Raw genomic sequence first — 24,064 nt, 5'->3', positions numbered from 1 at the left:
GAATAAGAGACCCATCAGTGGAAAAAGAGCTGCATCTTGGAATACGAACAGGCATGTATAAAGTGAGAATTGTTTGTGTCCAGCTGAGCTGGCATGGCTGGGAGGAAGCACACCTTGGATGATGGTTAAGCAGCCTGCTAGTGAGAATGAGTGAAGAATAGTTACCCTCTAGTATCTGTGTCATATTAAGACTTAACTTTTAGGCTCACTGAAAACTGAGATGATGATGACATCTATAGGGATAAAAGCCAAACAGTCAGTAGACCTTAGGGTAATTGAACTTCATTTTGCAATAAATGAACTGGAAGCAGATTTGAGCTGAATGCCCAAGGGGTGGGGAGTGTGTAATAGGAGATGGGGATTAAGACGAGGTAATTTTCCACTGTGACTTGCAAAAGTGCTGGTATCAAGGCTTCAACTGGTATCATGTGACTGAAAGAAAGAGATACTGTTGGGAGCATGGATTATTTATTAAGGTGTGACTTCAAAGTTATCTTTTTTTAATAGAAAAATTCTTTGAAAGATATCAAATATTACAGATATGGTGGGAAGCTGTATAGAATACAAAAGCTGTTGATTGATTATATTGGACTAGGTTAATGTTGAGAACCGATTTCTCTTGGAAAGAAAATGTATAGATATTCTCTCTTTATCTCATTGTCACTAGTAATTTCCCCAGTGCATGTAACATGATGCCTTTCATTATCCTTCCAGAGAAAGCGAGACATGGTGGAAAGAAGTTTGGTCAAGAGGAATAGGTACTGTTAAAAGTGCAACTAGTATCACTCTGATCTACAGTCAGTAGAGTTGGATAAGTCCTAAGTCCTTGTTTTCTTTATTGAAGCCAAAACAAAAAAAAGAGCTTTTGTATTAAATATGTTGATATTGAAAGCAGACTCCTCCCAAGGTGATAGAGAGATAAAATGGAGGAAGAACCATGTGTCTTTGAGACTGGGTGATACAGGGCTGAAATTGAGAGTTTCTACTGGAGATGAACAGTTTGTCTATACAGGATGTAGTAGGAATCTGTAGGTAAGAATGACAGAGGAGAAGGGAGATTTGTGTGTGCTGCTTAACTGCATGACTGAGACAGCAGGGAAGTGTGACCTTAAAGTGAACTATGTCATAGGGTGGATGGCATGAGGTTTTTGTAGTAGATAATAAATGAGAGCTAATGCAATTGTACATGGTATTTCAGTAAAATTTCCATATTCTTGCTACCTGTATTCCAAAACTGTCAGTTGAAACTGATGCATATTGCTGGTCTCTTTTTCCCAAAACTGTTTCCACAACAGGAACAATGATGGTCCTATCCAAAATACATCAGTAAAACATGCCGATGTGGGCAGAGTACCACAGAAAAGAAAAGGCAATCTCATTAAAAATAAACAAACAAACAAAAAGATGTGAACATTTGTTAGTAGGCCTTCTGGTAATTTAAAACCTTATGTCTTGAAACAAGTTCCAGAAAAAAATTATTTGCTTTGCTTCCACTGCATAAATTATCTACACAGAATTTAGACTTTACTGGTTTTATATTGTTAGCCAAGAAGACAGGGGCACTCTGCTGAAGAAATAGCTAATGTAGATACTTACTGTAATAAATGTCTGACATATCACTGGCTGTGCTCTCTCATTTGCGGTTACTAAACAGGCCTTTCACACTGTCCGCTTAGGTTCCTGATGTCATCAGCAGCATAAGACAAGTCTCCAAAGCCGCACTAAAAGAAGATGCCAAACCAAGTAAGGATAGTGAAGATGCCTTCTATGACTCTCAAAAATTTGAGGTCCTTTACTGTGGAAAGGTGACAGTGGCTCACAAGAAAGCTCCCTCCACGCTAATTGATGACTGCATAGAGAAATTCAGCCTTCATGAGCGCCAGCGCCTGAAACTATTAAATGAGCAGCGCAATAATGAGTCAAGTTTGGACTTGCCTCTGTGTGAAGAAAACGTGCCAGCTTCTTCATTGGATAGCCCATTTGAGGAGCTGGACAGCCCAAATAACACTTCAGGGCATGCTGCAATGTTTACAGTCGGCAGCCAGACCAACTTGACCAACCTGGCCAGCACTCGTGGCTCCTTTCCAGAGAGGATTTTAGAGGACTCTGGCTTTGATGAGCAGCAAGAGTTTCGCTCCCGGTGCAGCAGCGTCACTGCAGTTACTCAAAGAAGGGTTCATGACGCAAACCTGAAAATACAGTCACGCAGAAGACATGCAAGTGCACCCAGTCATGTTCAGCCCTCTGATTCTGAGAAGAACAGGACAATGTTGTTCCAGGTGTGTACTAGGAGGAGCAATTTCTTGTTGGTTTTGTACCGTATCTTTTTCCCCTGTGCAGTTTGAAGCTGAGACAAGTTTTGCCACATAAGTAATATAGGTCCAGTATGGTTTCATGATTTCTCATAAATATTTATGTATCTGTTCATAAGTGACTGCAACATGAGTAGCTGAACTTTCTTAAGGAAGTCACCTCAAGTCATGAGCTTTGGCAGATTTTAAGGAAAAGTAATTACTTATAGAATAATCATTTAAAGGAGCAGCGTTTTTAGAGAAATAATTATTTTATATGCAGTTCTGGATTACCTGTATAGGTAAGATCTAGAACCTGGCTGGAAAAAAGGGAGTATTCTTTCGAAAAGAGAGTCGATGCAAACAAAACCTCTTTTTTTGTGCACTTAAAAAGAAACTCACAACTTCACCTAAGACTTTCACAGCCTTACGTTTTGCCCAGCCCCTTTGTGATAATTTGTCTTATCTTTCCCAGATGAGTACTCAAACATCTCTGCACTGAAGGCTTCTTCCTTCAGACCTCAATGGTTATTTCTTCTCTTGCCTGAAGTGTATTTCACATCTTTGGAGCTTGTTTTGAGAAAACAAAAGGATGTGTAAAAGAGGTGACCCATAAAAGGAAAAGTCTTCAGACCTTAAAGTAACAGCGGACTAAATGCCTGGATTTTGTCTTTCCATTTGTTTTAAAGATCATTCTTGCCTTTTATTCTCTTGGGGGAATGATAACTGAAGTGAGAATTGCCTTTCAGAAAGCCACAGCTATCCCTCGTAATGGATTTAGCTGAAAAATTTTCTGAGGTCTGTGGAATAAGTTCCATAGGCTTGAGAAACAGTTCGGGAAAACTGAAAGATAGTTTGCTGCTGAACCTACTCTTTCTCATCTGGAATTAGTACAAACCAAGAAGTATCACCTTAGTTTCTCAGCTAACCTATGGTATAATTTAAAAAACAAAAATCATTGTAGCTTTTAATTTAGCCACATTGTTTGCTAAAGGTTTTAGTGTTGTCTGTCAAATGTGATCTTTGGACCAAAATCTGATCTTGATCAATCCCAGCTTGAAGGGAAAAGGGGTGGGAGGGGGAGAAGAAAAGCTGTTTTCTTTCAAATTCAACTTTTTCTTTTCAATTCTTTCCTGTTCAACTGAGTGTATTGTTCTTGCTGAAATATTCTTACTCAATATAGGCAGAATTATGGCACCCTTGTTCCAGCTGAGTAAGCTGATGTGCCAAAGGTACTCTGTGTGAACAAGAAAGGGCTAGATTCTGACATTTTTGTTGCTGTCAGTGCTGTGCCTCCAAGACAGTCATAAACCAGACTTATTCTTCTCCCTCTCAGGTTGGAAGGTTTGAAGTTAACCTCATCAGTCCAGACACCAAATCTGTTGTGTTTGAAAAGAATTTTAAAGATATCTCCTCATGCTCTCAGGTAAGCATTATTAAGAAGCAACATGTAGATCAGCAGAAGAAAAAGATTTTATTTGTTCTTCGGTTGGCTTGCCTTGCTAGTCTATAGGAGGCCATTTAAAAACAGTTTATCATATCTAACTTACCCTTAATAAGAGTAAATTGTTGTTTTATACCATTGGCTCCTTAATTTAAAAAAAAAGGGAGGGGTGATTGTGACTAATGTATACCCAAATCCTGCATGAAGTTTGATGCATCAGCTTATCTGAGGAGTATGACTAAAAAAAATGAATATTATACTGCCATTGCTTCACAAACAGTTGCAGCAGACAGGAATTACTATTTGCCTTTACAAGAGTGAGAGCTATTATTCAAATTGTGGCTTTCACTCGTCTGGTAGCAGTTTCAACCAGATACTGCAAAAAAAAGAATGTTGTTTCCAAAGACCTTAAGTACAGAAAAGATGAGTACAAAATAGCGGTAGTGGCAACTTTGATTATTGGTCAGCAAACAAATTATAAAGTGTTCTGCTTTGGGAGAACATTGGATATGTTTTTGGAAGTAGCTTAATCTCCATTTAGGATTCTCTGAGTGTGCTGTTCCTGAGCAGGTAAGTTCCTGAAAGCCTTCAGAATGAAAGGAAGAGAGCATCAGATCAGCCCTCCAGAAAAACAGCAGTTTACCTGCATCATTTCTACTGGAGAATATGGCAATAGGTGTACCTAGCTATGTCCAGCAATAAAAAAATATTTCTTATAAATTTAAATGCCAGGGCTGAGGGATTCACTTTTCCATCTTGGTGTTGTTCAGTACCTGTTACTTCAGACACTTTCTGTTTTGATGTTTTACTTCATTACCTCCTTTCATTTGCCATGCCACATGCATCACTTCAGGCCTCCTTAAACATTATTATTCTAGTTTAATGTACACTTCTGGCATTCTCTAAACCTATATTTCACTCCCAAGTGCTTTCATTTTATCGCTATTAACAAATCTGCTCTTGCATGACTGGGCTACCAATGCTAATACAAATTAAGAACTGGTCAATACTTGTAACTCAAGTGGAGTCTTGAGCTACTAACTAAAGGTCCCAGTCCTTAAGCTGACTCTACTGTTAAATAAACTACAGTTTGTATTGCTTTTCGTAGAGAAAAAAGCCTAGTGCAAATACAGAATGGGACAATATAATCAAACAGTGATGTAGTAATAGCTTTATAATAAATGCAGATCAAAGAGATTCTTAAAGAAGGGGTAAGGAAAGCAGAATTTGCAGACAGCTTTGGTCTTCTCCTGCTTTTTGGGTGTACTGATCTGAGTAAATGTGACACTACAGCTTTAGGTACTGGGCTCCTAGGTTGTATATACATACTGATAATAGTCAAACAAAACAATCCTAAGCAGGAACAACCTTTGTTCTGCTGACTTTAAAGCGTGGTGACCAGCAAGACCATGGCAGACTTTCAAAGCACAGCTTTCCTTCAGGAAAATAGTTGTGTACAGTAAATAGTGTCAAGTAATGCTGTGTGTTGGACTTCGGAGATGGAGTTTTTCACACCACCTCTTCACTTTCATTTGGAGCAAAGCTTCTGTTATTTTGCATTCTTGAATATCTCAAAGAGGCACTAACAATACTCTAGGGGGGTTTGTTTGATTTTTTTTTTTAACGCAAAACAGCTACTTTAGAGAAGTTGAGGGGGTTCTGTGTTCAATAGAAACAAAACATTAATTTGTTCAAGACTAAATATTGGTTGCATAAACCTCTTCTTTTAAGAACTTGACGCTAGCCACAGGGCTTCTCTGTTATGAATTTACAGGGCAGTGATTTACTGTGTATTGTGGGCTGAAGCTTAGGAGTATTTGTTCTTTAAAGCTTTACAAACAATGAAAAGATGATGTTCTGGTCAGTTTGCCTTCTGGATTCTCTTAGTCTGGTCTAATAAAGGTATTTTTTATTAGATTAAGTGTGGTTGATCTGCTGCATTCAATTAATTATCCACACTCCATATACTTGTCAAAGCAGCAAATATAATTGATGATAAACCTCTGTGTGTGTGCTGTCTAAACTCAGGTATCACAGAGCTGTAGAACTTTTCTTCTTGCAGCCTTGCTGACCTTGAGGGAACCCAGAACAACAAAAAACTTGGTTCATTTGTCATGACAAGTCCAACCACACTCTTTGAGAAATGTGATGAAAGTAATGTTGATTGAGGAACATACTGTGGTGTTTATGCCTCAGTAGTGCAAGTGTCACATCTCTCTCTCCCTTCAAATGCTCTCCTGTTGAGACTGAGAAGCAGTAGGCCTGTTCAGGAACTGTCAGCAGTGAGGGAACTGTAATCTCCCCAAATCACCTTTAGTAAACATGTTTTCTATACAAAACAGACAGCAATACTTCACTGATCTATCTATAGATCAACATGTGTATACATCTGACCTTTTTTATTTTATGCTTTGGAAGACTTCGTGTGTCATGAGAAGATAAGTCTAGTTAAGTCAAGGTTACTGTGGACCATCGTTAAACTAATGCCATTAGTGTCATTTTAGAAACCCTCTGCACCTCTGTTAAGTTTTAAGTGGCACAAATGTAACTTTTGGAATTTTGTTTTTAAAAACGACAGCATGTAGTGACACTATGTTCAGTCTGTCACGTACTTCATTTCCAATTTTGTTGAGAGTGTTTTCTGTAGTGACAGGCAAGTTGCTTTGCCTCCTCCTCTCTTTTATGATATAGGTGTTTTCTTTGGAGATGGATCCAAGCAAACAAGTTCTGCTTTCTGTTGTATTTGAACTTGAGAGATTAGGCTTTCATTTGGAGAAAATCTACTATTACTATACTGAGATGATAAAAACATTGGCAAAAGCTTTAACAATAGTGAGTCATGTTCCATGAATTGAGACTGGAAATATAGTGTTTCTTAGGAAACTGCTCTCTTTGATCTTCTTAGTGCTGTTTTTAGCAAAGCAATGTTCCCTGTCAAGCCGTTAGACTAAGATCTTAAAAGAAAACATCAGTAGTAATATATAGTAAGTCTTGAAACTTCTGGTATGTAAATCAGTCTCAAAGAATTTATTTCAGAATTTGGTTGGAATTCTGTATGTCACCACTCATTCGCTACTTTTTTGTCTTCTGGTGTAATTGTAACATGTATTACAGAAAAGCAAAGGTCTGTTGCTACTCTGTTGCTTCTTCAATCCTGTGTTTTAGCATGGGCTTATTGCATCAAGTTTTCACTGTGGAGGCAATTCCAAGTATAACCTAGAAATCTTTAGTTCACGTCCCTGAAAATCCAGGTTTTCTAATGGAAGAAATTCAGGTCAAGGTCTATCACCTTATAACTTCTGTTTTGATTGTGTAAAGATCTTCATGTAACTTCTAAACACAGAAAGCAATTTATAAGGTAATGATAGTAGTTGTAAAATAGATCATTAGGAACATGCATTTATAGTTTCTCAAATTTTTGCATTGGCAAGAAAGTGTTGGAGTCTGACAACTATTTTTAGGATCACTTTGGAAACTAAACCTCTTTATAAAATAGTCCACTAATGCTGTTTTTGAACTCTTGTAGGGTATAAAACACGTTGATCACTTTGGTTTCATTTGCCGGGAATCTGTGGAACCTGGGTTAAACCAGTATGTTTGCTATGTGTTCCAGTGTGCAAGTGAATCTCTGGTGAGTATTTATTAATGATCCTGACCTTTTCATCAGAGGATTTCTAAGGTATTTCCTAAACAATGTGAGTCTCTGTTATTCTGCTGTGTCAGTTGAGCCTCAGTAGTCACATCTTCCCAGGTGCAAGACTGTGCAACTGTGCATATGCAAATATGCAGTAGGAAGTGCTACATTCCGCTCCTACATAACCATATCCTGCTATTCGGCTGATGCATATATCAGTAACAAATAGAAAAAAATCCATATGGGTGTGTTCATGTATGCAGAATATGAGCATATTTGGGCTCTGTATTTGATGGTAACTCTTCAGTTTCTAACTGTTGAGAGACGTGGTTCCCCATTAAACATGTAGAAACATGTATTGAATTAGTAACAAAGCCAATGATAAAACCCAAACATACACTCCAGGGTACGGTTTAAACTACTGGCTGATCCTGCATGTGTCTTTACCGTGCATGTGGCTTTAGGATTTTTCCTGTAGTCTGTTTTGTTCCTCAGTAGAAGAAAATAGCAGTATTTGATCACAGAAGAAGAAAACCATAGTATGTATGGATGTATGTAATTATGAAAAAGTCCATTGGACATTTAATAAAGTATGTATCAATTAATTGAAGTTCCAGGTGCCACTGATTTTAACTGATAACAGGTAACTTAATAATGTGAGAGCATACAGGAAATAATTTTGACTACTTTTATATTTTAGAGTTCTGACACTTAAAAAAAAATTTGTTTTCTGTTTGTCCCTGATGGCTGTGGTAACAGCTGCTAACTCTTTTTCAGCTAAACTTAAAAATCTCTTTTCTAGTCAGCTGAAAATGTAAGTTGTTAATCCATTGACTAGCTTCAGAATGAATAGATTTACATCAGTAAAACTTCAAACAGCTAACAGCCCTAGATGTACAATGGCAGCTGAGGCTGCGCTTTTATCAAAATGAGAGCTTATTATGGAATCAGCTCTATCATTGTACTAACAGAAAATGTTACATCTGACCTACTGATAAATCTGACCATGCATAATTCAAAGGCTTAAGTGGTATATAAAACCTCCATGTATTTATGAACCTCTTTACATATTCTGGTACTGATATGTGTGGGTATGCCCACATTGCAATACAAAATGAAGATTCCTGAGCTACTTTCAGATGCAATTGCTTGGACCCCAGTGGCAGTTTGACCGTGGTAGGGCAGAGCTTTCCAGATTCTCTGCTGTCAGGTAGGCTGTGTTGGTAGGCTTGTGTATATTTGCTCTAAATCTAGTTAAGGTTTGTGCTACAATTCTCATGGCTTTAGTGTACTCATAATCCTTATGCTTAGCACTGTTCTCTGGATCTTCCACTGGAGGGGGATTGTAGCCCGCTTAAAAAACTTAACAGTCCACGTTGCAAGATGGATATTCACTGTTCAATGCCCTGCTTTATTGCTAAGAAGAAAAAGCACCCAGAAATTGCTAGTAATGCTTAAAACTGTGGGGTTTAAAACAAACAAAAAAAATCTGGACATACTGGGACACAAACTATTTCAGATTTCTACATTCAGGTTCCCTTTTTTCTCCCAAGTGACAAACCCTCAAAGAGGTGTCTGTGTTCTCAATGTTAAACTGCATGATTTTGGTCTGAAATATTTCAGCTTTCCTATTCCTACTTAAAAAAAAAAGTAACAAGTAATGAGGACCTGATTCTGAAGTAGAATACTGATTTCTTTCCTAAAATCACTCTCAAGCAGTTGTCTCCTTCTTTCCATGCTTATGCAAACACTCAGGAAACAGCTTTTAGTAAGTATTGTATTCCCCTGAAATACAGACAGGGGACCTCCAAGTGCTTTGTATACAAGGTCTAGGAGCATATTTGGATGAATATGGAGAAGTGCTGTCACCTCAGCCTTTCTTAGATAAAAGTTTGAGCTTTTCCAGTGCTGTATTTGTGGTAGCAGCAGAGGAAATATCAGGGCAGATTCCAAGGCAGACCAGAAGTACTTTAAGATAAATTGTGATTGTAATGACGCTGGTAGCTAGTCTAGTAGCCTAGAGAAAAGTGAACTGCTGTGAGAAGCTCCTGTCTGGCAGCAGGGATGAGTCTGTGGGGGTTTGTGCTAAAATGGTGTAGTGGTGGGAGGAAAGTTGTTGAATGGGAACATGTGCAGTTTACAGGAAAAACTTGAAGCTAAAAAGATTAATTAATGCTTTTTATTTAGCCAGCATATATTCAAGCCAAAAATTACCACTTGTAGCTTCTTAAAACAGTGACTGCCTTCCCAGTAAGCTTGAGTAGCTGCAATCACATACTCAAAATTACACTGTCTGGCTTAACTTAAAGATGGTAAGTATCTACAGAACAAGTAGAAAGCTGGGAACACAACCTTGATCTCTTGAGAAGACAGTTAAAAGGGTTTTGTCTGGTTTTGTGGTTTGTTTGGTTTTTTTTTAAATTCTGAAGTACCTGTCTATGACATGATTTATAAATCTAATTTCATGTATATGGCATGCATTTTTGTTTAAATACTCTTTTATCTCCCTCCCATACAGGTTGATGAGATAATGCTGACCCTGAAACAAGCCTTTAGCACTGCTGCTGCACTGCAAAATGCCAAGACACAGATTAAGCTGTGTGAGGCCTGCCCTATGCATTCATTGCACAAACTTTGTGAAAGAATTGAAGGTAGAAGCTGAATTTATTTTCTAGTTGTGTTTTGCTGATTATTGTGGAAGAATAATTTCATGTAAGAACAGAGGGAAAAGTATCCCAATAAACAATTCTTACCATCACTTTGCACTCTCTGTATTTAGGTGGAGGTGTTAGCAGTAATGATACTGCAACCGAATATAGTATAGCTTCTGTTATAAATACATACCCTTTCATCATCATACCTCTCTTGAACGTTAAGCAGAGCAGCAAAACCCACCAGTTCACCTTCCATTTGTTTGGGTTTTTGTCTCAAGTTGCATGCTTTCAAAATGAGTCATAAAAAGAGAGTTGTGATCTAAAAGGATCTTGCTTTTCTGTGTGTTCCTTCTTTCCTGCGTGGGGTTATTTTTTCCTTCTTTGTGTTTATTCTCTCACGCACTTCAAAACCTAGTTATATTATGGGGAAATAAATTATTAAGTTAGGAAACTACAAAGAATCACAGAATATGATGAGTTGGAAGAGACCCACAAGGATCATCGAGTCCAACCCTTAGCCCTGCACAGGACCATCCCTAAGAGTCACACCATGTGCCTGAGAGAGTCATCCAAATGCTTCTTGAACTCTGTCAGGCTTGGTGCTGTGACCATTTCCCTGGGAACCTGTTCCAGCATGCAACCACCATCTGGGTGAAGAACTTTTTTCTAATATCCAACCTAAACCTCCCCTAATACAACTTCAGGCCATATCTAATAAATAAAGTTAAGGCAACTACCTGACTTCAGATACGAATAGACAAATCTTTGTAGTTTCTCTGAAAATGAAGAATGCCAAAACACATGTGAAAACTCTTACAAGATAGAATTTAAAACAAAAAAAGTTAGGATCCTATTTTTCTAGTCACTCTGCTATGTGTCCTTGCAAAGTATTGTATGCAAAAAAAAAGGCAAATGTGTTATAAAAAGCAAATAGTCTTTTATCTTCTGGTCTAGTGATGATGGTGCTCGATATTGCCAATTCTCCCATTCGTTGAAAGTCACTGTTGCTACTTGCTTCCCTCTGGTGGATGACAAGCAAAGTATAAAATTTTGCTAGGTTGTGACTGGTATTTTCTGGGTTTATCAACACATATTTGGAAGTGATAAAGCTTAACTGAGAAAGCCTTCTGTAAATGATAGACTATAGAGACTGCTGTATAAGGCAGTTAAGTATATTAAACACAGGTACTTGCAGGATAAGTATCCAATATTAAAATAAAATCTCTCCTAGGACAACAACTAGAGTACTGTAATAGTAGTTTCATAAACTTCGTACTTACTGACTGAAAGGCTTCAGTGTCTCTTTGTTTTTATCCATCTGCTTTGTTTTGAGTCTAGAAGTTTGTCAAAATCAAACCTAAAGCTTCATGACTTTGGAAAAGTCTGTTTTCTGTTCTGGTTGCAATTTTCTATGAACAGTTTGTACCTTGGATGGAAAAAAACATATCTTCATCTGGGATTTGTTTTCACCCACATTTTTTGTAGCTTCCTAGAATAAGCTCTGGGAGAAAATCTGCACTTTTTATTGAATATCAGAAATTCTTCCCTTTATTCTACAGTTTTTATGCAGTTCTTGCTTTTTAAAGTGTCTTCAGTTCTCTGGTATGACCTCTACTTTATCATTTCCTTGTGCAGAAATGCCTCTAAGATTTTCAATTAAAAGCATCTGAAAACTTCCAAGTATCCTGTGCATGGATTATCTCTCAGTTATAACCCTGATCTGTTCCTCTCTTCCTCCTCTCCCATACAGTTGTCAGGTTTCGAGCTGTTAGTGATCTCTTGGTACTAGGACAGAAGCCATCAGTGGGGTAGGGAGCACAACCTTTTACATAGGAACCAGCCACTAAGCTGCTGCTACTTGTATTTTTACTGCTAAAGAAAGAAGACAAAACCATGCGGTTAGCAAAATCTGAATTATTTTTTATCATGTATACTGTGGATATACAACTGTCATACATTAAACTTGTAGGAACTCAAATGCAGGTTTATATTTTCTGCTGTCATTTTTCTCAAAAGTTTTTTGAGAGATCATTTGAGAATCTAGAAGCTTTAATGGTCCTTTCTTTTCCCAGGACTCTATCCACCAAGAGCCAAACTTGTAATTCAGAGACATCTGTCATCACTAACTGATAATGAGCAAGCAGACATTTTCGAACGTGTTCAGGTAATACCTTAGAAGCTGTTCTTCCAAATTTGAAAAAGACCATGATAAAATGAACTAGATTTTTTTGCTTTTGATTACATTTAGTTTGTTATGTAGTTGATTTAGAATTTACTGCTTTTCCACCAAACATTTCATACTGAAATATCATGCTCCAACTTAACCCCATGTATAATACACTGCTAGTGGAAAAGTTTTGTTTCCCAAGTTTGCAGAGATGCTCTGTGTTCTTACCCAGAGTGTATTTTTTTTCTGAGCTTAGTTTTTCATCTGTAAACACATTTTCCCACCTGAAAGTAATGTGGGAGTGGGTTGAGAGCAGGTGAGACATGCGGGTGTCAGGAACATGTCTGGCATTTTTAGATTTTCTGTTTTTTTACTTATTTTGATGCAACATTCTTGTTTAAGCAGATGTACTTAAGTGGATAAAGTATACAATGACTTAGGCTTCCAAAGGCTCTGCTCCTCTCTAGTTGCCTGAAGAACAGAATGGCTGTTTGGTTTTCCTGGGTTCCTTATGCCACTTATAAGACTATACACTGGGAAATGACTTCAGAAAACAAAATGTATGGGCGTAAGGCTCCCTTTTCTCTACAGCCTGTAAGGTATTTCCATTTTAGTTCTGTTTTGCTCAGGAGAATGAGAGCACACAGACAGTATTGCAATTTGATACAATAATAGCACACTCTGGGATTTGATGTAGCAGTATATTAATTTCAAAGAACATATACATATGGAAGAAAAAATAATCAAATCATGAATTGAAAGACAAATTTTCCTTTCTTTGCTGTTACTGACAGAAAATGAAGCCTGACAATGACCAGGAAGAAAATGAACTTGTGATCTTACATCTCCGCCAACTCTGTGAAACTAAGCAGAAAACGCACATTCACATTGGTGAAGCACCATCGGTAAAGCTTGTTTTTGTATTATCCCTCTCCCTTTTCCCACCCTATTAAAATACAGTATTAATGTATATGGTCCTAGCAGGACCACTACTTTACTTGGTCAGGAGTAATTGAAGCTGGATATTGCAATTAAGAGAGGACTGTGAGAGAAGAATTTGATTTAATTTATAGTGGCATGTTTGGGTTTTATAAGTTGAGAGGGGAAAAAAGGAAGGGAAGAAAGGTAACCAATTACTTTTAGATCTATATTTCTTTACAATGTGAGTATACCTCTTCTTTTTCTTTCTTCCTTGATCCCCCCTCCCAAGCAGTTATATTCAGGGAGAATAGAAATTAAGAGAGCATTGGTTTCATTTTAAACTATGAACTCATCTTGCAAAGGAAACATGTAACAGTATTGTTAAATTGATATACTTTTACAATATAGCCTTTAGGGATGGAATGTGCATTTAACTGTGTATTTGGTTTTTTGGGAGTGTGTTTTGGCTTTTTGTTTGAGTTTTTTTTTTCTGGAGAGGGGTGGTGGGTTTGTGGTGTTCTTTTAATAAGAGCTAACAGCATGTTCTTTATTATGTAACTTGGTTTCAGCTCTAGTCGTTGGAAATAGTCTTTGCAATTAAAAAAAGAATTGCCAAAGCTGAGTTGTGTCCTTGCTCATTTCAACAGGTCATTTCTAACAGTTCGATTCCAGAAAGCACCACCAGTGGTGGCAGGTTTAAACTTGACATTCTGAAAAACAAGGCCAAGAAATCCTTGACTAGCTCTCTGGAAAATATCTTCTCGAGGGTAAGATTAACAACTCGTCATCAGCTCTCCCAGATACCCTTGACAGTAAAGACCTATCAGATTTTTTTTGTTGTTTTGGCCTCAGTCTGATAAATGCTTAATGAAGCAATAACCCTATTGTGAAATCTGAGAGTTATGGCTGGGTTGATTGTGACTTAACTGCACTAGAAAGTTTACGGTAAGGCCACACATACAGGGTGGAAAAAGGACAAATTTCTGAATTATGAACATTCATTGCAGGTGGCAAGTTAGTTGAGCATTATCAGATGTGTTGCTTCAGAATAAAAGTTAATTTTATCTCTTATGATCCCATAAAGAGACATCATTTTTTGAAAGTGTGAATAAGTGTACCTGCATATAGTGGAAATCTTTCCTTTCTGAGAAGTAATGCTTTAGGTCTCATAGCTAAAAGTGCTCCTAGTAGGCACCAAGAATCTTCAGAAAGTAGTTACAAAGTTCCTTTTGTAGGGAATAAATAAGCAATAGCCTTAAAAAGTGAGTTGTTCTTCATTTTAATGTTCCTAGCCAGATACGATGTGAAATTGCAGATGATTACTGAAATACTCTCTTATATGAAATAGCCTTTTAATAAAGAAGTCTGAATTGCAAATTTTGCTTAGTGTCCCCTTGCTCAGTAGGTTGAGTCAGAGGAGAGGCATATAGAGGAGTAACTGAAGAAGGCTGGGTGCCTGGAATCCAATGTATCATTACAGAGAAAGTGTGATGAGCTGTGAGTACTGGATGGTGAGGTCTAAATATAATTTGGAGTAGTGAAATTAAGTTCCTTCTGCTAGTAATTTTAAAAATACCATGCTAAATCAAGCACTAAGTTGCACTTGTCCTGCAGCTTCATAGGCATGTCATAAAGTAACCTACAAATGTAGGATGCCACAGATGTTCCCTATAAAGGAAACAAAATAGTGTTTGCCAGAGAGAATCCTTAAAACTTACAGTTAGATGTCAATTTGGTCTTCTGCTGAAACTAGCATTAGTACTCTCCTGGTCAAATATGACCTCTGTTGTGTAGCAAGTTTAACAAGCTAGGAATTTGGTCTGAATATGGAGAGAGAGAAAGAGAGGGATAGAGCATACACAAAAGAGAGTGATGACAGTCAGAAGATCCGGATAATTTTGGCAGTTTGGAATATCGTCAAATGGTCACAGTGAGTCTGATTTCTTTTCCACATCCAAAGGACATGTGACTGGAAAGTAATCCAGCTCTGATGATGGGTCACTAACCCCACGGTGGTTATGGAACAAGTGTACATCACTGAAATAACTTGGTAAAGCATATACAGGCATACTGGCACTCCGGTCATGTCAAGGAAAAATCATTTGGAAGAAGTACACTGCTTAAATTGAAAAGTCTCTAAAGGTAAATTTCTTAAAAATAGTTGTGGAGGTTTTTTTATGTAGTATCTTTCTTCTCACCAGAGCCGCTTTGACATGCTACATATTATAATGTAAGGATGTACACAGTCCGTGATTGAGTTCAAGAGAAGGGGACACCTGAATTTGGATTAGGGCCATATCAAGTTTGCTATTTATGAAGTGGACTTGCTGTTGTGAGGAATGTTGTTTCATCTTTACCCTCACAGTGCAATAGATCAGGAACAGCAGTATGTTGCAGGAAATCATAATACATGTAGGGGTTCATCCTTGCTGATCCACTTAAAGGTTACACAATGCGAGACCAAGAAAAATTATTTGCAGTGCAGCTAAACCACTAATTATTTGATTAAAGCAACTATATACAAGTATCTCTCTGCATTGGCACTGTGTTATGTGCATACATGTGATACACAATAACTGTTTCAATAGTTCATATTCTTCATCAGGCTATTACAACAAGCTTAATGGATAATGGTTAATTCTTAAAGGTATTTAAGCACTAAATGGGGACCCTGGTGGCCTAGTGGTTAGCATGCAGGACTCTCACCTCTCCGACCCAGGTTCGAATCCCAGCCAGTCCCCCGGGCAGATGGAGCCTGTTAGCCCTGTGAGGCCATCCATCTATGAGAAGGTCACTCTAAACAAACCTACGTCCTGAGGACCTCACTGCCATTGTCCAAGTGTGCTTGGCCCCAGCAGATGAACCTTAGAATTAAAGGGTGGGCTCAGTTCAGCGCATGCTGTGTCTCACCTAAAAAAAATCCATTGTGCAGGCTTGAAAGGTAAAAAGACCTTTCCCCAAATCTTCGTTCGCGAAGACTGGCCATTATTAAGCACTAAATACCTATTGGTGTGGTGGGTTTTTCCTCCTTAAGCCAGGTGCAAATGGTATCGATCTTGTAATGGACACTAATTATGCATAAGTTACCATCTTTATGTAAACATACATTTAGGAATGAAGAGACCAAGAAAAAACTTAAGTTGGTTTTGGTTTGTTTTTTTTTTAGGTTGACATTCATCATCTTTTTGTAGGTAAAAAGGTTTAAATAAAAAGTAAAAGTCAGTATATGTGGGAGAGAGACTTAGGCAGCCTCAATCTTAGCAAAGTTAAAAAGAAGTATGTACTAACATATCTAGGAACACTTTAAGTGGATGACTTCTTAGCTAGGTAAATAGCATCAAGTGACATTTTAAGCTACTTGGAGTGGCTGCTCACTACTTGCCATAGGGAAACATGCTGGTTTCTGTGCTCTGGCTTCACTTAGTCCCAGAGGAATGTCACTTTTTCATTTCTTTGTTTTTCTGGACTGATCTTATTTTTGTGAGGTTTGAACTGAAAACAGGCCATGGCTTCCTAATGAGGTACCTCAGGAAAATAAATATAACCTTTCTTTGACCTCGTGAACAGATTTCTTCCAGCCCATGCTGCACTAACCTTCTGTTGTTGTTCTTTCTTAACCAAAAAGCCCTTATTACAGTGCCAGAAGTGTGTGCTTTCATAGGTAGTGAGTTATCCTTTCCTCTTGTTTTATTGTGAGGGTCAGTGAAGAGATGCTTCAGGCAGAGTATTTATTGGTAATGCGCTTAAATGGAATAAGGTACTTAAAGGGCACTCTGAGTCTAGAAAATAACCCTTACTAGGGAAAAGTAGGCTAAATAAATACTGCTGATGTTAACAAAACTTCCCCTGGAGTTGCAAGCATACCAAGAGGAGCTCTGTCTACAGTTTTCCGAAAACCTAGGCTATTTTTCTCCTGATAAAGTGCTGAAAACAACTTACTTCAGCAGTCAGAAGTGTCCAACAGCATACATCACCAGGGCGTTAAAGTTATGAGTGAAAGGTATTCAGAAGTATTGCTGATCTTTCACCTATTCTTGTGAAACCAAAGGACCATTACAAGTTCAGCTAAGGTCCTCTAACATTAATTTCTGGTAAATTCTTGTCAGGTTTATCTGAACTATAAATGAAAAGTCTTGTTTGTGTCTTGTGCTGTTTGGATGGATTTGCAGCCAAAGAGCGTTTTTTCCCAGTTTTAGTACTTTAATAGCTACTTTTGCGCAGGTGGACTGAATTTGTCTGAAATGTCTAGATATGGAGCAAATTGTGTTGATATTACAGTGTGTCATGTGCATCCATTAGCAGCAGTGCGTGCACAGTACTGAAGTCTGGAATTTTTTGAACTCAGCTTTTTAAGCCAACTCAGCTATTTTGCCTCAGATGTATCAGGAAACATTCCGTTGATTCAGACAATAGAGTTTCAGGTTTAAAACTCCTGGTAGCAACATGGGAGAAGGTACAGTTTGACCAGCTAAAGATGTCACTGCTTGTAAAATCCTGTGCTTGCCCCATCAGCTGTGGTCTTATGTCAAACTTGTCTTGTGCCTGAACAGTCCTGTGTTCACTTGTACAGGTGTTACCATCTTTGCTTAACCTTCAGAAAAAGAGGAAAAAGACCAGGTTAGATTACTTGCCCTTTTTTTTGCAGGGAGCCAACAGAATGCGAGGCCGCCTGGGAAGTGTGGACAGCTTTGAGCGCTACAACAGCCTTGCTTCTGACAAAGTACGTAAGGAGCTTAGTTTAAATTGGCACGTTTTCATGTACGGTTGTTAATGAAGTGTAAATATGGCACTCTGGAAGGAAGTAGCACAAAGCACACCAATTTACAAAACTCAAGGAGAATTTCCACTGGGAGTCAGGAGGTGTAAGAAAACTGGGGTTTATGTTGTCTTGAAATTTCAGCTTTAATCTGGTTGTCAGTTGTTTTTTTCTACTTTTCTCTTGCTTTTACAAAAAACAAGGAGTTTCTGTTAAGTTTCTGCCTTGTTTTACTGAAGTAATTTAAAAGGGTCATGTCTCAACACAGAAGGAAGTACTCTGAAGGTGAAGAATCCTTTCTTTAGTAATAGTTGATTTAGGGAAGTAAGAATTTTTGACCTAAACCCAGCTGTTGGGCATGCTGTATGGTAGCAAGAGGGCGGAACTCTGTTCACTTTCTTTTTATTTCCTGTTTTTAATGTTTTACCTCACGTGAGGGTTGGTTGCTGATTTTCCCAGGAGTGAAGATTCTGTTAAGGTTTTCCTGCTACAGTTACTCATAAACTGGCTGTGTAATAACAGTCTCTCTTCCAGGATGTTGCTGTGACGGTACAGGAAGTATGCTCGCGATATGTCGAGGAAACTAGCTAAAAGCAGTTTCCCTAGTCTTTTCCATTCCTCTGTTTTCCCGAAAGAGACAAAAATCTGGTAACTGGAATGCCAATCCCTGTGAGAGGATGCCCAGTGTAATTAATACATTGTTTGCCTTACATATACATTTTATTCCTCCCTCCGCTTTCTCTTTTTTTTTTTTTTTTTAAGAAGGATGCTGCTGGTTTGGAGTGAATTATCAAAGGATGTCTGGTTTGGGTGATAATTAGCATACAATAGGCCATGACCCAGAAGGGGGAGAGGCTTTGGTGCCCCGATGCTGCGGCGCATGGCCCGTGGCTTAGATGAGAGCTTTTGTAGGGCACAGAGCGTCAGGCCTTACTCTGCCAGCACTTCCTTTCAGGACACTTCGCCGGGCGATTCCCCTCCAGCTACTCCTCCAGCGTCCCCCGTGTCCTCGGCCTGGCAGACATTTCCTGAGGAAGACTCGGAATCCCCCCAGTTCAGGAGGCGTGCACACACCTTCAGCCACCCCCCCTCCAGCGCCAGGAGGAGGATAACCTTCCAGAACGGGAGGTCCCAGAGCGTCCGGTCCCCGCTGCTGCGGCAGAACTGCGTGGAGACAGCAAGGTGAGTCAGGGCATGCTGTGCCAAGCTCCTGCTGTCCCCTGCCATTGCGGTACACAAGCCTCACTCCTTATGGACACTGTTTCTGCACTTCTCTAGAGCTGGTTTGCCCATTCATATATTTTCAGCCTGCCTTCTCTGCCTCCAAGTAGTTTGGTGCTTTGCAGTAACTCATTAATCCCTGAAAGTCGTTCAGAGGAGGCATCAGTAGATCAAATTGATGATTTGGCTGGATGCTGGCACCAATATGTTTATTTATTTATTTATTTGTCAACTCACAGCTGAGCCTCTTTGGCAGTATGGGTAGTCATGCTTTTGGAGAAGAGGCCCTCAGTGCTTTCCACGGCAGAGATGGTAGCCTGATGCTTTTATATCAGGTTGAAAAAGCTACAAGTGTCTGTCACTGTGTTCGTAAAAGCTCACAGAGAGTACATCCAATTAAAACTAGTGAGGAGTCTTGCATAAGGACATAAGGATTAAACACCTCCACTGAACTCTGAGGCATGTGATTTCCCTGTTTGCCTTTCTCTGGAGCTTCCTCTATAATTTCTTTCCCCTTCCTTTGGAAACTCTCCAGCTATAAACATGTGGAGGAACACTGTTCCTGCAGGAGTTCCTTCACTCAGCAGAAGAGGTCTCCACAGTTCATTGTGGGTCTCTTTGGTTGTACTTGCTTTCTTTGCCTCCATCCTGGGTATCTGCAGTAAATGAGTGTACAAACTCCAAAACCTTTACAAAATTGAGGCCCAGATGAGCTGAGTTTTTTCCTGTTGGAGGATCACTTTCTCCAATCTACTTGTCTGTTTCAGCGCTTGACTGCAATTATACTTTTTGTGGGCTTTTTCTAAAAATGGTTTAAATAGTAATTTCTCACCCGTTTGATATATCAGTGTGAATGCTGCACCAGCTTGTAGAGGAAGGAAAAAAAATTTATTCTGTTTAAGAGGGGTTTAAGGGTGAGGGGTAAGAAGCTAGCCTTGAAGTAGCTTTGTTACATTGTGTTTCTGAAGACATAAATAATGTGTTTTTTACTGAGATAAACTTCAGTTGGTTTTTTTTTTCCTCACTCACCATGTTGTATGCAAACAGGAAACCCTGTGACAGTTCCAGCCAAAGGACTTGCTGACTACATTTCTTTGTAATAACTTTTAAGAAGTCTCTGATTAAGTGACATCATCATCAGATTTTCAGTCAAGAGTTTGTAGCAGTGGTGGTTCTAGACTGAGATTCTGCATTCTTTCCTACTGAGGATTAGTTATAAATGTTAAGTAAAAGAAAGTGAATTAATTTGTATGTCCCCCCAACACTTGTTACTACTATTAAGTAACATTTAGTTGACTATCTTTCTTGATTTAAACACTTCACAAAAATTTATTCAAAAATACTGCCTTTAAATGATGTCTAATTTCTAATGTGTTATTTACAAAAGCAAGAGAAAAGTGAAGGGAAGAAACAAGGCAGTTCACATTATTGGAAGAAGGTTTCTAAGGATATTTTCTGAATGTTTAAGAGATATTTTTTCTGAATTTGCTTTGAGAGCAAATAAAGCTAAAGAAATAAGGTGGTCTCCCTATTCTGTAGTGTCATTGGAAAGTTTCTTAAAAGAAATCAGCTGTAACAAGAAAATGAGTATCACCAGGGAAACTGCCCTGTAGCGCACTTGGTACATTTTATCTTCTTGGAAACAAAGATGAAGTACTTGTCCAGTATCTTTAATCTGGATGTTTTGTTGTTTCCAAATCTGTGCTGACCTATTTGCTATGTTCTTTTGTTGCCTGCACAGTCCTAAGGTCGGGGTTCGGCGCGCTCTCAGTGAGAGTGAATCTGCGTCACCTGGTCTCCCCTCCTCTGTCTCTGCCCCTTCTTTCCTGAAAAGCTTTTACCAGGGCTCAGGAAGGTTGCTCCAGCGCTCAGAAAGTGACCTCTCCAAGAGGTGAGAGCGTTGTCTCCTACCTAGTTCTTCAGTACCACAAGCTTAACAAAAGGATTCCTAGTGAAATGCAGCACATAGCATCTCTCCCACTGCCTTGTGCTCCTGCATTTCTAACAGACTTCTGTGATGCAAATAGGTGAACAGGCTTTTGGATAAAAAAGCCTGTTAAAAATAGAGGCTTCAATGCTGACACCTAATAGCTATCACCTATTTCTGTTGTAGTGTTGCAAATCTGCTGCATTGGTTTGTCATGTGAAATGCAGTGGATTTTAGGAGTGTCACACCAGTTTAATGCTTTCTCTGCTGAATGCAAACCAGCATGCGTTGCCGTGATCATTGGCATGTTAAAATAAGAAAAGAACAATGTGAAGAGTGCACAGTACTAGTGTGGGTTGCCTGTGCATGAGAAGGGGAAACACCAGTTTAACTGGGCGATACTAACTGTGAGATGCTTAGGGAGAATTAACAAATAATTTCCAGTTGAAGAGATATGGGGAAGAAGAAAAGATATGAGAAATGGCAAAAAAATTAACCTGTCTCTTATAGACTGCCTCTAATTTGTGTTCCAGTGCAGCTTTGTTTCTGTGTTCCCTTTAGTTAGCAGTCTTGATCCAAACTGAACCAATGCCCAAGTCAGTTTATACCAGCAGCTGGATCCCATCAAACCTGGCTTTCTAGATTTGGGGAATATAGAGATTGAGTATTTTATGAAAACTGTACTTTAATCCCAGCTAATTCCAAACTGTTCTAAAATATTACTCTTTTTTAAAATTGGTTATGCAGACAGGTCAAGATACTGTGTTTCATTGTAATGGAGTTTTGAACTCTAAGTGGGAAGATCTTCAAATCAGGAACAATTTCCAGAAGACCATCATGTTTCTATGTAGGTTTTACAGTATACGCATTTCTGATGTCATTTCATCTTGAATTTGTATGAAAAGACACATTTTCTTGAGAAAATGGGATCTCATTAGCTGCAGGTCTTGCTGGGAGCAACTGGGCCTGAACTGTCGTGGTAACAAAATTGCAGAAGCAAGAATGAACTGTTAGCATCTAGATGAGTTTGTGAAGTAAAGACAAGAAATATAGTCAGAAAGAAGTACCGAATTAATAATGTTGATGTGATAAGTCACTGAAGTAATCCATTACTTGAACTGGCTAATGGTAAATGAAATATATTGTCCAACTGATGGTGGCCAAAATTCGCAAATGTGTGTTGTGCCATCAGGTTATTAATGAGAGGAAGTTCTAATTTTTACAGTGTATTTTTTCTTGTGCATTTGTTCGTTTGGCTGTTTTTCTCAGAGAAGGACCATTGTCTATCCCAGTAGGCTCAATGTGAGGTATTCTTAGCATTCTTGTGTGAATGAGTATATGATAGGTTGGAATTGAGCGTGATATGCCAGTCCTTTACAGTCTGCAGACTATAAGCAGTTTAACTGTTAGGGACCCTAATTAAAACTTCAGTGCATTTTCCAGAATAATCATGGTTACTACACATTCATGAAGTGTTTCCTAGTCCTATTACACTGGAGAAAAAATCTGTATAGTCTGATTTCTGTATTATGTAACTTTGAGATTACACATGATGCAGCAGACAGCTTTTCTTGGTGTCCTGGTGAACTTTGATGTGCAGGACCAGAGATAGTTTCACTTGGAGTTCAGTTTGGAAAGATTTTTGATTTGTAGCAGTCAGATGGGCCTATACAAATATAAACATATAGAATGGTGGTTGGTGGGGGGTGGGAATGTTGTTGGTTTGGGTTTGGGTTTGGGTTTTGGTTTTTTTATAGAATCACAGAATGATTTGAGTTGGAAGGGGACTTTAAAGATCATTTAGTTCCAACCCTCCTACACCTGTAAGTTTTCTACTTTAAGGAATGACCAGTATAGTAAAGTTGTGCAACAACACAATATTTATAGGTGCCTTCAGAATGTTTTTACAGCATTGTCAATACATTTGTCTGGAGAAAGGTCTGCCGTGGAAGTGGTCTCCACATAATCTTGATTTTTGACAAGTGTGTTGTGCAGCATTCAGTATTGAACAGAAGCACACATAAGAGTTAAAAAAAGTCTGGTTAATACAGAGGTAAAAAAGTTTGTTTAATATAAAAATAAAAGCAGCACTTTTAAAAATGGAAGAACTTCAAGTGTAGATTTGACTAGTTCAGACTCTCTATTCATTGCATCGTTGTGCAAGGATAATTTAAGCTGAATTTTCACCGCCTGAATTTGAATGGATTGCTTTTTTTAAAACAGCTTCACATGTCATGAACAAAGTAAAATACTTGGGAATATTCTAAACAAAATAGCAGAAAGTAATTATTCAGAATAAAAATATATGACAGGAGTGAAAACCAATACAGGGGTCTAAACTGATAGAAACTAGTTTTTCTTCCTCCCAGAGGAGAGGAATACTTAATGTATTAGTCTTACATACAGATTTCTGCAGCTTAAGCACTGGGAAGTTGAATTCTGTACTTGATCTCGGGGATTTTGTACCATCAGCTTCCAAACTGCAAAGTAGGTTGCATTGATTCAATTGCTACTTATAGCAATCGAGAAGTTTAAATGAAGGTGAAATGGGTAAAAGTGCAAATCTTGGCATGAGCTGCAACAGTATTTATTCAAAAGTCAGTTGGCTTTCATAGACTCAAACGCAAAATAATTCAGGTAAGTATTATGTAAAGAGTTCACAAGAAATGAGGTAGCTTTGTGGTTTTTTGAATATCAGTCTTAGGGAGCATTTTAAAGAACAGTTCTGGGAAGAGATTTGGATAATTAAAACCAAGCAGTAAGCATGTTTGTAATCTGACCAAGTTTTTGAGATTTCTTCTTTCCTCATTTTTTTTCCTTCCCCTGAAGTAGTTGTCTCATCTTCATACTATGCATTATCTGATAGAATAGTGAATGAGATGATGCTTCAGGGAAACTGAGTTGCAGTTACCTGAGATAAAAAACTGAGGTAATCAGTACACTATACTCTTGACTTACTTGGGTTTTTGCTTGTAACAACTTAAGGATAAAAGTAGAGACTGAAATATTTGAGGCATTACATTGAATTTGTAACTTTTCACTTTTTATT

General features: G+C 38.4%; 1 protein-coding gene across 6 annotated transcripts in view; it reads left to right on the top strand.

Annotated features, from left to right (window-relative positions):
- Nucleotides 1-24,064, top strand: part of TBC1D4 (TBC1 domain family member 4) — a 101,454-nt gene that overhangs the window by 52,588 nt on the left and 24,802 nt on the right. For 4 of the 6 annotated variants that reach the window (XM_027674546.1, XM_027674545.1, XM_027674550.1 and 1 more), the window contains exons 2-11: nt 1,677-2,279; nt 3,628-3,717; nt 7,262-7,366; nt 9,888-10,020; nt 12,096-12,187; nt 12,985-13,095; nt 13,759-13,878; nt 17,757-17,831; nt 18,823-19,049; nt 20,830-20,979. In XM_027674546.1, the coding sequence (XP_027530347.1) occupies nt 1,677-2,279; nt 3,628-3,717; nt 7,262-7,366; nt 9,888-10,020; nt 12,096-12,187; nt 12,985-13,095; nt 13,759-13,878; nt 17,757-17,831; nt 18,823-19,049; nt 20,830-20,979 (1,706 nt within the window). The remainder of the gene's footprint in view (nt 1-1,676; nt 2,280-3,627; nt 3,718-7,261; nt 7,367-9,887; nt 10,021-12,095; nt 12,188-12,984; nt 13,096-13,758; nt 13,879-17,756; nt 17,832-18,822; nt 19,050-20,829; nt 20,980-24,064) is intronic. The other 2 variants (XM_027674548.1, XM_027674547.1) reach the window with 1 other exon arrangement.

Source organism: Neopelma chrysocephalum, unplaced genomic scaffold, assembly GCF_003984885.1.
Source record: "Neopelma chrysocephalum unplaced genomic scaffold, ASM398488v2 Primary Assembly neopelma1_25, whole genome shotgun sequence".
Lineage (NCBI taxonomy): Eukaryota > Metazoa > Chordata > Aves > Passeriformes > Pipridae > Neopelma > Neopelma chrysocephalum.
Note: the sequence above shows the minus strand (reverse complement) of the source record. Positions and strands in the feature narration are given on the sequence as shown.